This window comes from Phacochoerus africanus, chromosome 13 (assembly GCF_016906955.1).
Source record: "Phacochoerus africanus isolate WHEZ1 chromosome 13, ROS_Pafr_v1, whole genome shotgun sequence".
NCBI classification, from domain to species: domain Eukaryota; kingdom Metazoa; phylum Chordata; class Mammalia; order Artiodactyla; family Suidae; genus Phacochoerus; species Phacochoerus africanus.
In genome coordinates this window covers 25,278,225-25,292,107 of record NC_062556.1, presented here as the reverse complement: position 1 = coordinate 25,292,107, position 13,883 = coordinate 25,278,225, and the positions used below count along the sequence as shown (strand labels likewise).

The window sequence follows — 13,883 nt, the reverse complement described above, 5'->3', positions numbered from 1 at the left end:
TTTTCAAAGTCAGTTGGTCAAGAAAGAATTTACTGTAGATGTCTGCCACGATCCCCAGGGATAGAAAAGAAGGGACTAACACTTTGAATGAAGACACTCTTCATGCCAGGTCTTGAGCTCAGGCTTCACCCTCATAATCTCATTTCATCCTCACCACAACCTTGTGAGGCAGTTATTATCCCCCTTTTTTGGAGGGTCAGAGCCTTCTTAGGTCAGAGGGGAGCAGAGTCGGTAGGACCCCCAATGCCAGGGTTTTCCCATATCTTTTTTTTTTTTTTTTTTCAGGGTTGCACCTGCAGCATATGGAAGTTCCCAGGCTAGGGGTTGAATCGGAGCTACAGCTGCTGGCCTAAGCCACAGCCACTGCAATGCAGGATCCGAGCTGAGTCTACGACCACCACAGCTCACGGCCACACTGGATGCTTTGACCCACTGAGCAAGGCCAGGGATGGAACCCGTGTCCTCATGGATCCTAGTCTGGTTTGTTACCACTGTGCCCTCCTGTGTCTTGATGTCAGGCTGGGACAGAGGGTACGAGCACGTTCCAATTGAACAATGGGGGAGACAGAGCAAACAAGCTGGTCGCCGAGACTTGTTGGGGTGATGGGCTGTCCACATGGGCATGTGAAGTCTCTGGAAGCCCAACCCAGGAGAATGCCCTGCTACCAACCTGTGCCACCTGCCCAAGTATTGCCACCTATGTGCGGCACGTTGTCTGGATCCACCTTCCCGTGTTTGGGGGAGCTCACGTCCTCACCGCTCTCTCTGTTGATGGTTATCTGAAAATGAAGAAATAAGACATCATTACTCTCCATGACCAAGACCAGGAACCACGGGACAGAAAGAATTGTTTTCCCCTAAAATCTTAAGGTATCTGGTGACCTCAGGCCTCAGGACACAAAAGATGCTGTTAGTGTCTCCTGCAAAAATGTCACTGGATTTGGAGTTCCCATCGTGGCTCAGCGGTTAACGAACCCAACTAGCATCCAGGAGGACACAGGTTCGATCCCTGGCCTCACTCAGTGGGTTAAGGATCTGGCATTGCCATGAGCTGTGGTGTAGGTCACAGATGTGGCTCGGATCTGGAGTTGCTGTGGCTGTGGCTGTGGCTGGCAGTTGCAGCTCCAATTCAACCCCTAGCCTGGGAACCTCCTTATGCTGCAGGTGCAGCCCTAAAAAAGGCAAAAAAAAAAAAGTCACCAGATTTAACATCCATTTACTTTGGAAGGAGACAAATTTAATTTTTAATTGTTTTTTTCTGCATATGGAAGTTCCCAGGCTAGGGGTCGAATAAGGGCTGCAGCCACCAACCTATACACAGCCACAGCAACACAGGATCCTTTAACCCACTGAGCAGGGCCAGGGATTGAACCTGCATTCTCATGGATATTAGTCGGGTTCTGAATCCACTGAGCCACAACAGGAACTCTAAGAAAAAAAATTTTTTTTTTGTCTTTTGTCTTTTTAGAGCCACACCCACAACATATGGAGGTTCCCAGGCTGGGGGGCTAATCGGCGCTACAGCTGCCAGCCTACACCACAGCCACAGCAACGCCAGATCTGAGCCGCATCTGTGACCTACACCACAGCTCACGGCAAGGCCGGATTCTTAACTCACTGAGTGAGGCCAGAGATTGAACCTGCATCCTCATGGTTCCTAGTCAGATTCGTTTCCGCTGTGCCACAATGGGAACTCCGAAATTTATTTTTTAAAAACAGTCTTAAAAAAAGGAAAAGCAGCTGTGCTGGGTTATAGCTTTGGAATTCTCCCAGTGCAGACTATGCCTTGAGCACTTACATAAGGAACAAGGCCCAGCAGAAGCAGGGAATGTGGATCCCGCCAGAGACTGATGCTTTCTCCATGGTTTAAAAGGATCACTGCCCAGCTGTTCCAGCTGAGTCACTGCAGATTTACATTTACCTATTTAATTTTCAAAGAAATCCCATTCCTCAGAGGAATGTCATTTTCTATAAAATATATGGAAAAGAAAACCAGAAAATGTACCTATGTGTGCCTCTGTGTTATATGTTACATACCCAGAAACTAAAAACTGCTTATTTATTTTCTGGACCCACTCTAATTGTATTAAAGTATTTTATAGCTTTCCTAGTTCATCTCTGTTTTAAAACTGGATTGATTATCCCTGCAAATCAAACAGAGTAAGTGGCACTTGAACCTTCCTCTTTGAGAGGCTGTGTCTCATTCATTGGTCCCTCATTTACTCAGCATAGATTCACCAACAGGACTGATAACCATGCAGGAATTCCATCCTAGCAGCCAGTTCAGTAAATATTTCTCCGCAAGAAAAAGAGCTTGAAGCTGTCACATGCATGTGCCCTATGAGCCTGTTCCCAAATGTAATGATTTTCAGGGCAGACCAGATCAAATATTTATTTATTTGTCCAAGTAGGACTTACGGAAAATGTATTAGCAGGTCATCATCTCAAGTGCCATGGGAGAGCTCCCTGTTGGCCTAGTGGTTAAGGATTTGGTGTTGCTACTGATGTGGCTTGGGTCACTGCTGTGATGCGGGGTTGATCCCTGGCCTGGGAACTTCTGCAGGCTGCAGTTGCGACCGGAAAAGAAGAAGTACCATGGGGCCTTCTAAGCCATGAGGATTGGCCACTGCCTTTGAATTGCTTACCGTGGGAGCTTGCCAATGGACCTGAGGCGTGATGTCGGGTCAGTCTTTAGAGATGACCCATTGCTTGTTAGTACGAGGGCTTTTTATTCTGGATGTTAGAATTAAAGGTAGGTAGGTAATTTAAGGCCTTTGCAAATAAAATGGCTATTAAGAATGCATTCAAGGAGTTCCCGTCGTGGCTCAGTGGTTAACGAATCCAACTAGGAACCATGAGGTTGCGTGTTTGATCCCTGGCCTCACTCAGTGGGTTAAGGATCCCACATTGCCGTGAGCTGTGGTGTAGGTCGTAGACGAGGCTCAGATCCTGAGTTGCTGTGCCTCTGGCATAGGCCGGCAGCTACAGCTCCGATTCGACCCCTAGCCTGGGAACCTCCATATGCTGCGGGCGCGGCCCTAGAAAAGACAAAAAACAAAAAAACGAGAATGCATTCAACATCGAGTCTTGTCTCAGAGGTCTCCTAGACTCTCTTCAGTTCTCTTCACTCTTTTTCCCTTTTCTGTGGCAGTGATATGCACTACACTGTCTTCCACCTCATTTATTTGTTCTTCTGCCTCTGTTATCCTGCTACTGATTCCTTCTAGTGTATTTTTCATTTCAGATATTGTAGAGCACAGGGAACTATATCTAATTTCTTGGGATAGAACGTGATGGAAGATAGTACGAGAAAAAGAATGGGAGTTCCCGTGTTGGCGCAGTGGAAATGAATCTGACTAGGAGCCATGAGGTTGCAGGTTCAATCCCTGGCCTCGCTCAGTGCGTTAAGGATCCGGCGTTGCCATGAGCTGTGGTGTAGGTCACAGACGAGGCTTGGATCTGGCGTTACTGTGGCTGTGGCATAGGCTGGCAGCAACAGCTCCGATTCGACCCCTAGCCTGGGAGCCTCCATATGCCATGGGTGCGGCCCTAAAAAGACAGAAGACAAAAAAAAAAAAAAAAAGAAAGAAAGAAAGAAAAAGAATACATATATATATAGCCTCATATATACAGCAGAAATTGACACAACACTGTAAATCAACCATACTTTAATAAACATTAAAAAAATGCTAACGGCGGCAAAAAAGTGCATTCAATATAACGTCCATTGTCTTATGTCCAGACTAGTTCATTTCAAGTGTTATGCCGTCATAAAGAGACATTAATTAACTAGACCTACCTTTCTGCCATTAGCTTTGGCAGCATCAACAGAGTTTTTGCCATAACTTTAACATGCTTTAAAATTTAACAGCCAGGACATAACAGTTGATCTGAATTTCACACATATAATCATGCTTAAAAAATAGATGAAAATAAGCTTTTTCTTCTTTTTAAAAATTAAACTATGCAGAACAGCTAATAACACGTAGAGAACAAATGAGTATTTAAAATACTTGTTATCACTTTTCAACTTTTCTAGAGGTCATATAAGAGATAAATACTACATTAAATTTTGTATACTAAGTATAAGAATTCTAGACCAATACTAATCAATACAATTTTCTGTGTTGATAAAAATGTTTATACCTGAGGTGACTTATGGTAGCCAGTAGCCCAATGTGGCTGTCGAGCACTTGATTTCAACATTTTAAATTTTATTCAATTAACTAAAATTTAAGTTTAAATTGCCACAGGTAGCCAGGGCTATCTCATTGGACAGCCCAGCACAAGGACAAACAGGTCAAGAAGATACTGAGGGTTATCTTGGCAGTATCCTGTACATGTTTTCCATGAGAAATGAGAAAAACCAGAAGTATTTCAAAACTGAGATGGAGTTTTAAGAAATCTGTACAAAAGTTATGACTAGAGTCTGATTTTTTAAATTTACTTTTATTTATTTTTTTGCTTTCTAGGGTCACACCTGCAGGATATGGAAGTTCCCAGGACACGGGTCGAATTGAAGCTGCAGCTGCCAGCCTACACCACAGCCACAGCAATGCAGGATCTGAGCTCTGTCTGCAACCTAAACCACAGTGCGTGGAAATGCCAGATCCTTAACCCACCGAGGGAGGCCAGGGATTGAACCTGCATCCTCACGGTTACTAGAAGGGTTCATTACTCCTGAGCCACAATGGGAAAAAAAAACAGATTTTTTTTTTTAAGCAAACATAATGGAACTTACCTATAGAAATACATGTATTATAATAAGATGATAAGCTTATTTTTCATACATAAAGATACATTTACTACAATGAGCCTGTTCAAAACACTTCAGACTGCTTCTGGAAGGATCTGCAGAATTCATGGCACATTCTATTTGAATATTTTTAATGGTGGCAATTATGTATTCTTTAAGCATTTGATTTTTTTAGTAAATAGCCAAAGGATACTTGGGGTTGGTTTCTGGTATGACCCATTTGCTACCATGCTTTGTACCGTTTGGAAAGTCAATTAACTTCTCTGGGCCTCAATCTTCCATCAGAAACTAAGGGGGTTCTACCATTCCACCTAACACTGACATGCTCTAACGGATTCAGTGATTCAAAATCTGGTAAATAAGGGGTTTCAGTCAAAACCAGGTACAATGATACAATAATGGGACCAGTTTGCTTATAACCACTATGACACTTCTATAGGTCAATGCTAAAAGATGAAGTTCCAAAAATGGTCTGGACAATGACAGCATTATTGGAATAACTGTTCTGAACACCATTCTTCACCTTTGTGTGTGTGTGTGTTATTATTTATTAAAAATACATAAAAGAATTTCAGAAGAGATATTAAAAAGCAAAGACCTATGTGTCTAGTAATTTCGTTTTCATAAAAAATTAATCTCCTTTAATGGGACCTAATCAAACTTACAAGCTTTTGCACAGCAAAGGAAATCATAAAAAAAAAAAAAGACGACTTATGGCATGGGAGAAAATAGTTGCAAATGATGCAACGGACAAGGGCTTAACCTCCAAAAGATATTAACAACTCATACAACCCAACAGCAAAAAAACCAAAAAACAATCAACCCAATTGAAAAATGGGCAGAAGACCTGAATAGACTTTTCTCCAAAGAAGACATATGGATGCTAACAGGCACATGAAAACATGCTCATCATCACTAATTATTAGAGAAATGCAAATCAAAACTACAGTGAGGTACCCCTTCCACCTCACACTGGTCAGAATGGCTGTCATCAGCAAGTCTACAGATAACAAATACTGGAGAGGGTGTAGAGAAAAGGGAACCCTCCTCCACTGCCAGTGGGAATGTCAACTGGTACAACCACTATGGAAAACGGTATGGAGGCACCTCAGAAAACTAAATATAGAACTATCATATGATCTAGCAATACCACTCAGGCATATATCTGGACAAAATTTTCATTCAAAAAGATCCATGCATCCCTATGTTTATTGCAGCACTATTCACAATAGCCAAGACATGGAAACAACCTAAATGTCCATCAATAGATGAATGCACTAAGAAGATGTGTTACATATATATAATGGAATACTACTCAGCCATAAAAAAGAATGAAATAATGCCACTTGCAGCAACATGGATGGAACTAGAGAGTCTTATGCTCAGTGCAGTAAGCCAGAAAGAGAAAGACAAATACCATGTGATATCACTTATATCTGGAATCTAATATATGGCATAAATGAACCTATCTACAGAAAAGAAACAAACTCATGGACATGGAGAACAGACTTGTGGTTCCCAAGGGGGAGGGGGAGGGAGTGAGATGGACTGGGAGTTCGGGGTTATTAGATGCAAACTATTGCATTTGGGGTGGATAAGCAATGAGGTCCTGCTCTACAGCACAGGGAACTGTATCTAATCACTTGTGATAGAACGTGATGGAGGATAATGTGAGAAAAAGAAAGATATATATGTAAGACTGGGTCACTTTGCTGTACAGTAGAAATTGACAGAACATTGTAAATCAACTATAATAAAAAATTTAAATATTAATCTCCTTTCAACATTTCACATAATCCAGTTATTCTGCTGTAAGAGAATAGCCTTTTAAAACAAAGTACTAAAAATGAGGACGCAGGACACAAGAAAAGCCCTCTCAAATAGCCACCATACTCTTGAAGTTGCAAAGACACTTTTTTTTGGGGGGGGGGGTCTTTTTGCCATTTCTTGGGCCGCTCCTGCACATATGGAGGTTCCCAGGCTAGGGGTCAAATTGGAGCTGTAGCTGCTGGCCTACGCCACAGCCACAGCAACATGGAATCTGAGCCGCGTCTGTGACCTACACCACAGCTCACAGCAATGCCGGATCCTTAACCCACTGAACAAGGCCAGGGATTGAACCCGCAACCTCATGGTTCCTAGTCGGATTCGTTAACCACTCAGCCACGATAGGAACTCCCGCAAAGACACTTAAAATGGGCCATCAGGGAGGCAGAAGAAGATGCTATGAACTTTTGGGTCAGAAAAGAGCTGACGTGTTTGCCACCTATGTGTCTTGACAGGCCATCTGCTGGGAAATGCCATTGCTCACATGGTCAAGAACAAGACAGCCTCACACCAACCTCAAATGGGAGTCTAGGCATGTTTCAAAATGGACAAAATCTTTTTTTTTTTAAGTGCTGCACCCACAGCATACGGAAGTTCCCAGGCTAGGGTCGAATTGGAGCTACAACTGCCGGCCTACACCAGAGCCGAAGCAACGCAGGATCTAAGCCACACCTGTGACCTACACCACAGCTCACGGTAACGCTGGATCCCACTGAGCGAGGCCAGGGATCGAACCTGCATCCTCATGGATCCTAGTCAGGTTCATTAACTGCTGAGCCATGAAGGGAGCTCCCTAAAATTGACAAATTCTTGACAAAAACCATCACCAGCCCAAACCTGATTAATTCCAGAGAAGCGCATACCACAAAATTCCAAGGATGCTTACTTATGACAGGGTCCCAGAATGGAGACAGACCCCCACACCCCGAATGTGACTGGTCACCTCGGAGACCTGCCGTGGACATGGGTACTGCTCAGCACACGATCGACACACTTACCCGGAATGCGGAGCATAAGCTAACCCTCTACAAGGACTAACTGCCCTCTGTCAGGGACTCGACCCCCTCCCCCTCCCTTGACCCTCCCCTCCTCCTACTTCGTCGTTCCTGCTACGCGTTACTGCCATGAATTCCATCCAGCCACAGATTCCCGCCACAGATCCTTTGTAAGCTTAGCATCTCCTCGCAGTCAGGGCTGGTGCTACCTTGAGCTCAGCCCGTGTCCCTTTGATGCCTTCATAAATCCCTTTTGCTTTCCCAACTAGGCTTTGCGCATTCTTCCCTTGGCAAACCTAACATTTGGTGCCGAAACCTGGGAGGGAACAGGAAGCAGGTCAGTGGAGCCCCAAACTCCTGGGTTGGCAACTCGGAGAGCAGCAGGCAGGGGCAGCTGGTCCTGGGCTAACCTTGGGATCCCACCCAGGTTTGAGCCTCTGATCTAGGCACCTCCCTGCCAACCCTGTGCAGCCCAGCTAGGGAGGATGGGTGAATTGGGAACTTCGCCTTTCCATTACCAACTCTGCATCCAACACTGGCCTCCTAATTCCCAGGTGAGTAATGGCCACCTTTCCGGGACTTCTGTCAGCACGGCCACGGGGCCCCGGTTCCTGTGACACATCAGAGCACAACCCGCTTAGACAAACCCTAGTGCTAGGTCAGAAGACTCCGCTGTCACACAGCCCCAGTTCCTCTGATCTGAGGATGCTCACATCAGAGTGTGACCTCTCTCTCTTCTTGGGTCCATGACTCAGACCTTGGGGATGCCCAGCCTGAGGAGTGGCACTCCCAAAGGTGGCCCCTTACTGACCCTCTGTCCCCTTTCAGTCCTCTCCTCTCAACGTGAGGACCACTTTCTCCACGCCTCCGGGAACACGGCTCTTGGCTGCCTCTTGCAAACTTTAGATACTCTCGGACTAAGAGGAGACATGAGGTCCAAGTGTCTTAAATTCTTTTGTAACAGCTCCTGGACACACTACGCATTGGATAATGGCTCTCCATGGCCCCCAAATGGCACTTTTGATTTTAATATCTTGCGCGACCTCCATAACTTCTGTCGTCGTGATGGCAAGTGATCCAAAGTTCCCTGCTTTGGGGCTTTCTTTACCCTCTGATCCCGACCCTCCCTCGTTGGTCTTGAACCACCTTTCAAACTCTTACCCTCCGCTCAGCTCACAACCACCTCCCTCTGATTCTGATACCTCGTCCTTTGATCCTGCAGATCATCGGCCTCCCTCGGCAAACCTAACACCTTAGAAGCAAGATAGTTGGGGCGTTTACCCAATTCTGTGTCCTTTCATGAATGCCATTGCACTCAGCTCACGGGAGTCTTATTTCTCTATGTGGATGGGAGGGACTCATTTGACAAGTGGTTTGCAAAGCCATTTTAAGGTCTCTCTCCCATGAATTGCCAGTGATTCATAAAAGGCACCAGGCAGGAAGTCTAGGACAGTCTAGCCCAGGATGGAAACTGGAACAGATACGAGGGAAGGCCTGTCATTTGAGGAAGCTTATTTTCTGGGGATAGAAGTTCACTATGGAGCCATTGGTCATCCAGAAAGTTGATCAACTGCTGAATTCTTTGAATGCTTGGAAGTATGAATTGAGAAGGACTTGGAAGGTATTTCCTTTGAGGGCTGGTTTCACCCAGAAAGAGTTCATGGAAGTCAGTCCTGTTACTGAAATAGACACTACTGCATTCGCTTAAGCGGATCAAAAAATTTCTCCAAATCACAGAATATTGTGCAGTTTTATCTGCACAGGCAAACCTCTGCACATGCTCAACTTGGATGCGTTTCTCACAGCTGACACAACCTTTTAGATAAGTGTGCTGTGAACTGTTGCTCTTTCATATGAATTCAAATGGAAAAGGCAGAGTTCCCATTGTGGCTCAGCTGTCACGTCAGTGGTAACGAATCCAAGTATCCATGAGGATGCAGGTTTGATCCCTGGCCTCTCTCAGTGGGTTAACCATCCAGTGTTGCCGTGAGCTGTGGCCTGGGTCACAGATGCAGCTCGGATCCCCCGTTGCTGTGGCTGTGGCCTAGGCCAGCAGCTGCAGCTCCAGTTCAACCCCCAGCCTGGGAATCTCCATATGCTGCAGGTGCGGCCCCCAACAGCAAAATAAATAGATAAATAGATAAATAAATTAAATAAATTAAATAAAATGGAAAAGGCATGGATCTTGTAAATTATAACTCCTAAAAGTGTTCCAGAGTAAAGTGACCCAAAGCCAGCACAAGGAAGGGACATGACTCACCAAAGCCCTGTAATTCTAGGCCAGGCCCATATATTTTAGGCTCCTCCTTGAACTCATGATTAAAAAAAAAAAAAAAAAACAGTAAAATGACAAAAATAGCCAGAATATAATCTTGGAAGGAAAGTTAGTTCTTGGAGCTATGACTGGACAACACAGTTGATTCTCATTTTCCAGCTGGAGACGAGGTGTGGTGCACAGACATTTCTAGCTGCCGACACAACATCCACTCCCTCTTCTTTTTAAACACAAGTCAGATGAATCATGCTTAGCTGGAACGAAGCCCAGCCATGCCACTCCCCTCTGCCAGCGATGGGTCTAAAGGAAGGTATGTGACCTGAGCTCTAAGAGAGAGTCTGCCAGGAGGTTTCTGGGAAGGATTTTCTTCTCAGGTAAAAGAATGGTTCTCTTGGAGTTCCCGTTGTGGCTCAGCGGTAGTGAACCCGACTAATATCCATGAGGATGCAGATTCAGTCCCCGGGCCTCGGCTCAGTGCGTTAAGGATCTGGTGTTGCTGTGAACTGTGGTGGAGGTTGCAGATGTGGCTCGGATTTGGCATTGCTGTGGCTGTGGTGTAGGCTGGAGGCTACAGCTCTGATTGGACCCCTAGCCTGGGAACCTCCATGTGCCACAGGTGCGGCCCTAAAAAGACGAAAAAAAAAAAAAAAAAAGGCTCTCTCCCTGCCCTGGATGTACCGCCCTCTCCTCTCCTCCAACACACATGTGCTTGCTGCCTGGGGACACAGAGTGAGGATGTGATGCCACGGACAGCTGTGATTTCCATCTGGTGACCGTGTGGCAACAAGGAGGTGGCAGAGGGGAGGCTGGAGGAGGCTATGTCCCCAATAACACTATGAGCTGCCGAACCAGCCATGATCTTCTACCTCAGCAAATAATAAAACGTCCTTAGAGTTTAAGCTACTGTGAGTTGGGGTTTCTGCTACATGGAGACCATTGCATGCAAACTAATTGATGCGTGTATTAAAGCATGAATGTGAGGCAGCAGGGCAGAAGCCACTGCCTTGATCTTTTGGAGGATGTCCTATTTCCAGAAAACGGGCTTTAAATTTTCTGACATCAAAAATTGCCATAATAAAATTAGCACAGAAATTCTTATTAGAGCTGCCCCTGTACCCCCTCCCAAGACTTGCTGGATTGATTAGCAGGTAATTCAATGCATTCACTCATTCATTCCTTTTCTTCCTTTTTGGGGCCGTACCCGTGGCATGTGGAAGTTCCCAGGCCAGGGATTTAATCTGAGCTGCAGCTATGACCTACACTGGAGCTACAGCAACGCTGGATCCTCTAACCCACTGTGCCAGGCCAGGATAGAACCTGAGCCTCCGAAGTCAACCAGAGTCACTGTGCCACAGTGGGAATTCCACTCATTCATTTTCTTTTCTTTTCTTTCTTTCTTCTTTCTTTCTTTCTTTCTTTCTTTCTTTCTTTCTTTCTTTCTTTCTTTCTTTCTTTCTTTCTTTCTTTCTCTCTTTCTCTCTTTCTCTCTTTCTCTCTTTCTCTCTTTCTCTCTTTCTCTCTTTCTCTCTTTCTCTCTTTCTCTCTTTCTCTCTTTCTCTCTTTCTCTCTCTCTCTCTCCTCTCTCTCTCTCTCTCTCTCTCTCTCTCTTCTTTCTTTCTTTCTTTCTTTCTTTCTTTCTTTCTTTCTTTTCTTCCTGGGCTGTACCTGAGGCACATGGAAGTTCCTGGGCTAGGGGTCGAATTGGAGCTGTAGCTGAGGGCTTACAGCTCACAGTAACACCAGATCCTTAACCCACTGAGCAAGGCCAGGGATTGAACCCGCAACCTCATGGTTCCCAGTCAGATTCGTTAACCACACCTCACAACGGAACTCCGTGTGAGGTTATTCTTATTCTATGATGGAAAGTTAGAAATCCCTATCATAGAATGGAAGTCATAATATGTCCCTAGGGATGACAGTCTTTTATATGAAGATGGCTCATTAAAAAAAAACCCAAAACTGTCTTTTACCCCGTTTTCATAAATCACATGCAGCTTCTATTACAATAACACATGACAAAAATACAGGTGCCCCTACACAGCTTCTGTGTGTTCCAATTTCAACCTCTGGCAAAGCCATCAAGTATGAAATTTATCTTGAGTTTTTCCTTGGCTGGGAGGCAACATTTGCTTTCAAATATTGAATGACCTCCTACCCTCCTTAATCCCTCCTCCCTCTTAAAAAAGCAAGAAATGATCAGACTTTTGATAATTAATATTAAAAAAATTGTATTGTAGCGGATATTCATTTGTACAAAATAATGAACTCCAAAGGGCCTTCACAGTGTAAGTGCCCTTATCATTGAGAATCAGCAAGCAGGCAGAGTAGAGGCGTGGGTTAGGGGGTTGGCGGAGGTGGGGGCACACTAAGCCTGTGCCCTGGCCCTAAAGACAAATGCCTATGAGGGCGAGTGTGGCATCACAGGTTGGCAGCAAATTGGATGAGCTATGGCCTGTCCCATAGCAGCTCTTGCTTTGATGGCACAGGTGGACCCCTCTGGCTTAGAAAGGGTTTCTTCTTATTCTTTCAGTGGGAACTCCTAGAAAGGGCTTCTTGCCCTTTCTGCCCGAACAGCCCCAGAGACGTATGCACATTTTGTTTTCTGGCACAAGAAATGTGCTCAGTAAATATGTTAAAATATTTGAAACTGTAACCTCAAACACCCTCCTTCCTCTATGTGATGTGATGATCTATAATAATCTTTATATGCATCCTGTGCTATTTCTCTATCTGTATTTATAGTTTCTGACAAGGACCTTTCTCACTGGAATGACCCTTTTCACTAAGTCCATTACTGTGCAACGAAAACACCCAGTGAAAATAAACACTTTTGGAGTTCCCGTCGTGGTGCAGTGGAAACTAATTCAACCAGGAACCATGAGGTTGCAGGTTCGATCCCTGGCCTCGCTCAGTGGGTTAAGGATCCGGCGTTGCCGTGAGCTGTGGTGTAGGTTGCAGACGCAGCTCTGATCCGTCATTGCTGTGGCTGTGGTGTAGGCTGGTGGCTGCAGCTCCAATTAGACCCCTAGCCTGGGAACCTTCATGTGCCACTGGTGTGGCCCTAAGAAGACAAAAAAGACAAAAAAAGAAAAAAAAGAAAATGAGCACTTTACGGATTTCACAGACTTGGGCTAACAAGAAGGCAAATTATTAATTTATGGCTATTTTTTTCCTTTTTAGGGCTGCACCTGTGGTATGTGGAAGTTCCCAGGCTTGGGGTCAAACTGGAGCTGCAGCTGCTGGCCTATACCACAGCCACAGCAACACCAGATCCAAGCCGCATTTTTCAACCTACACCACGGCTCATGGCAATGTCGGATCCTTAACCCACTGAGTGAGGCTAGGGATCGAACCTGCATCCTCACAGCTACTAGTCAAGTTCTTAACCTGTCGAGCCATAGCAGGAACTCCAATTTATGGCTATTTGACTTTATCTTTTATTATCTGACAGTAGCAGGTGGCATAGTGGTTTATACAAACGTCCTGGGAACAATAGATGCTTAATAAATACATATTATATGCATGTGTGGAGGCAGCTTGGCAACAGAATGTAAGAGTTTCAGCTTCTGCACATGATCCTCCCCACAATACGCTGTCGGCTGGGTGTCTGCTGAGACTGTCCCTGTTATTTCCTGCCAGCCCATAACTGGCAAACAGCCTGGGGGGGCCCAGCCACTGGTCAGCAGAGAGCCATCTCCTAACAGAGGCAGGAAACACATGGCCCTGCTGGCTCCGTGTTGTTCTTCAGTCCTGATCTTGCACCTCCCTCAGCTTGACTCTGATCCCTACCACGGCCTTGGCCTGATTTCTGGGGACTCTCACCAGGCCTGGGCTGACCCCTGCCACCATGCCAATGGGTCATGGCCTCTCTCCTGCTCACGGAGCTTTGGCATGGCATCCCAAAGAAAATGATCTGGCTGCAGAATCCATCCAAAGCAACCTCTCACTTTATCAGTCCTTTATTCGTCTCTTTCTTCCATTTAAATTCAAATGGGAACAAACGATGAAGACTTTTGGAAAATCTGAGAAC

General features: G+C 45.2%; 1 protein-coding gene across 2 annotated transcripts in view; it reads right to left on the bottom strand.

Annotated features, from left to right (window-relative positions):
- VWA8 (von Willebrand factor A domain containing 8) overlaps positions 1–13,883 on the bottom strand; it is a 392,083-nt gene that overhangs the window by 53,841 nt on the left and 324,359 nt on the right. For both annotated transcript variants that reach the window (XM_047755719.1, XM_047755720.1), the window contains one exon: positions 671–779. In XM_047755719.1, the coding sequence (XP_047611675.1) occupies positions 671–779 (109 nt within the window). The remainder of the gene's footprint in view (positions 1–670; positions 780–13,883) is intronic.